Here is a 1,607-nt window from a genome sequence, read left to right on the forward strand (position 1 = left end):
AAGTGTCCATGAGAAGCTGAAGAATGCCCGTTTCACAAAAGGTACGTTGAGGAAAAATGAACCCAATATACGTAAGCTTTGTGAACTTATTTAGGATATTCTGCTTGTAACTTCACCCAGAAGTTTTCTAATGGCATACTTTCAAAGCTGTCTTTAGCTAGGTTGTTGAATTGCAATTTAATGGCTTCTTCTTGCAGATCGTGAGGAAGGTCTTCGACATTAACTAAAAATGGATTCCTCACAAGTTTATATATCAGGTTTTCAGGTTCCACGTCAGGAAAATAGTGAAAAAACTCATCTTGTAGGCTTATAAGGTGCCCTTTCATTTTTCTTTTCAAAACTTTGCTGATACATTTATCACTGAAAAGCTCGTTTAGTCTTCAAAACCATGCTAAATTTCCTCTTTCAGCTTGTTTTAACCATAAAGAAATTTTTGCAATGAAGCTTTGAACAATATCATAGTGAGCCATAACATTCGCGTTTGCTCCTTGCAATTTCAAATTCAGTGATGTCAGTGCTTCAAAAATATCTGCAAGATATGCCAGGCTAAGCTGAAAATGTTCACCTTTGAAAGCTCGACACATTGTGCGTCTTCCTCATTGCTCCAAAAACTCAGCCACTGCTTCTCTCAGTTCATAAATCCGGCCAAGCATGTTTCCTTTTGATAACCAAGGAACTTTTGTGTGATAGCGAAGTGCCATGTCGTCAGCATTCAAACTTTCACAGAGTGCCGCAAATAATCGAGTGTTCAATGCACTGCTTTTTACATAGTTGACAACCTCCACGGAAAAATTAAGGTCTTCTCTGAGATCATCAGGCAGAGTTTTAGCAACCAAAGCCTGCCGATGAATTACACAGTGCATTGCAAAAATAGATGGGTTTTTTGATTTGACCATCTTCACAAAGCCACACCGAGAGCCAAGCATTGCGGGTGCACCGTCAGTGCATACACCAACAAGTTTTTCCCACATCAAGCCATTTACTTCAAAAAATTGTGACACGGCTTGGAACACATCAGCTCGTTTCGTTGTAGTTTTTAGTGGTTCAGAAAAAAGTAGTTCTTCTTCAATTGTGTTATTTGCAATGAACCGTTCGTATACAATGAGCTGTGCACAGTTTGCCTGGTCTGTGGCTCATCACAACTTATAGGAAAAAAAAAGAGAACACTTTACCTTTTCAAGAACTTGCTATTTTATATCATCAGCCAATTCATCGATTCGGCGTTTAACCGTTGAATCAGAAAGAGAAATATTTTTAAATTGTTTCGCCATGTCATCCCCAAGCAAAATTTTTACTGCATTCACAATGCAGGGCTTAACAAGACTTTCTCCAATAGTATGTGGTTTCTTATTCTTGGCAATCAACATGGCTATTTCATATGATGCTCTTGTAAGCCTTGACAGTCTCCTGATTATACTTGACTTTTTTCTCAAGTCTCATTTGAGAAAGGGAATTTCTTTTAGCGCAAAAGTATTCCACAGGTTTTTTTGATAACTCAGGATGGCGGTGATGCAAAGCCGCTGCAAGTCGGATCGGCCGTACAGCATCCTTCCTGCGTGTATCAAGCATACCACGACGCATTGTGCACTTCAACGCCGATTTATTTC

The 1,607-nt window shown here is 39.2% G+C and overlaps 2 protein-coding genes across 2 annotated transcripts; both read right to left on the reverse strand.

The window, feature by feature from the left end:
* Positions 1 to 380: 380 nt before the first annotated feature.
* On the reverse strand, positions 381 to 863 carry Tsp_13725 (zinc finger protein). Its single transcript, XM_003365955.1, has 2 exons — positions 621 to 863; positions 381 to 551 (listed from the first exon to the last, which is right to left on the reverse strand). The coding sequence occupies exons 1-2, from the start codon at positions 861 to 863 to the stop codon at positions 381 to 383; spliced, it is 414 nt and encodes a 137-aa protein (XP_003366003.1).
* Positions 864 to 1,187: 324 nt separating this feature from the next.
* On the reverse strand, positions 1,188 to 1,581 carry Tsp_13726 (zinc finger protein). Its single transcript, XM_003365956.1, is given in 2 exon segments — positions 1,188 to 1,407; positions 1,418 to 1,581. 2 exon segments carry the CDS (start codon positions 1,579 to 1,581, stop codon positions 1,188 to 1,190), a joined length of 384 nt encoding a protein of 127 aa, XP_003366004.1.
* Between the last annotated feature and the right edge of the window lie 26 nt (positions 1,582 to 1,607).

Source organism: Trichinella spiralis, assembly GCF_000181795.1.
Source record: "Trichinella spiralis strain ISS 195 chromosome Unknown Scfld6806, whole genome shotgun sequence".
Taxonomy (NCBI): Eukaryota; Metazoa; Nematoda; class Enoplea; order Trichinellida; family Trichinellidae; genus Trichinella; species Trichinella spiralis.

What these genes read in the sequence shown, in the direction of transcription:
- Tsp_13725 (XM_003365955.1), bottom strand. Translation starts at nt 863, where the DNA reads ATGCACTGTGTAATTCATCGGCAGGCTTTGGTTGCTAAAACTCTGCCT. An exon ending in TTTATGAACTGAGAGAAGCA is followed by an intron (nt 552 to 620) that starts GTGGCTGAGTTT and finishes GAACATTTTCAG; the next exon opens with CTTAGCCTGGCATATCTTGC.
- Tsp_13726 (XM_003365956.1), bottom strand. Translation starts at nt 1,581, where the DNA reads ATGCGTCGTGGTATGCTTGATACACGCAGGAAGGATGCTGTACGGCCG.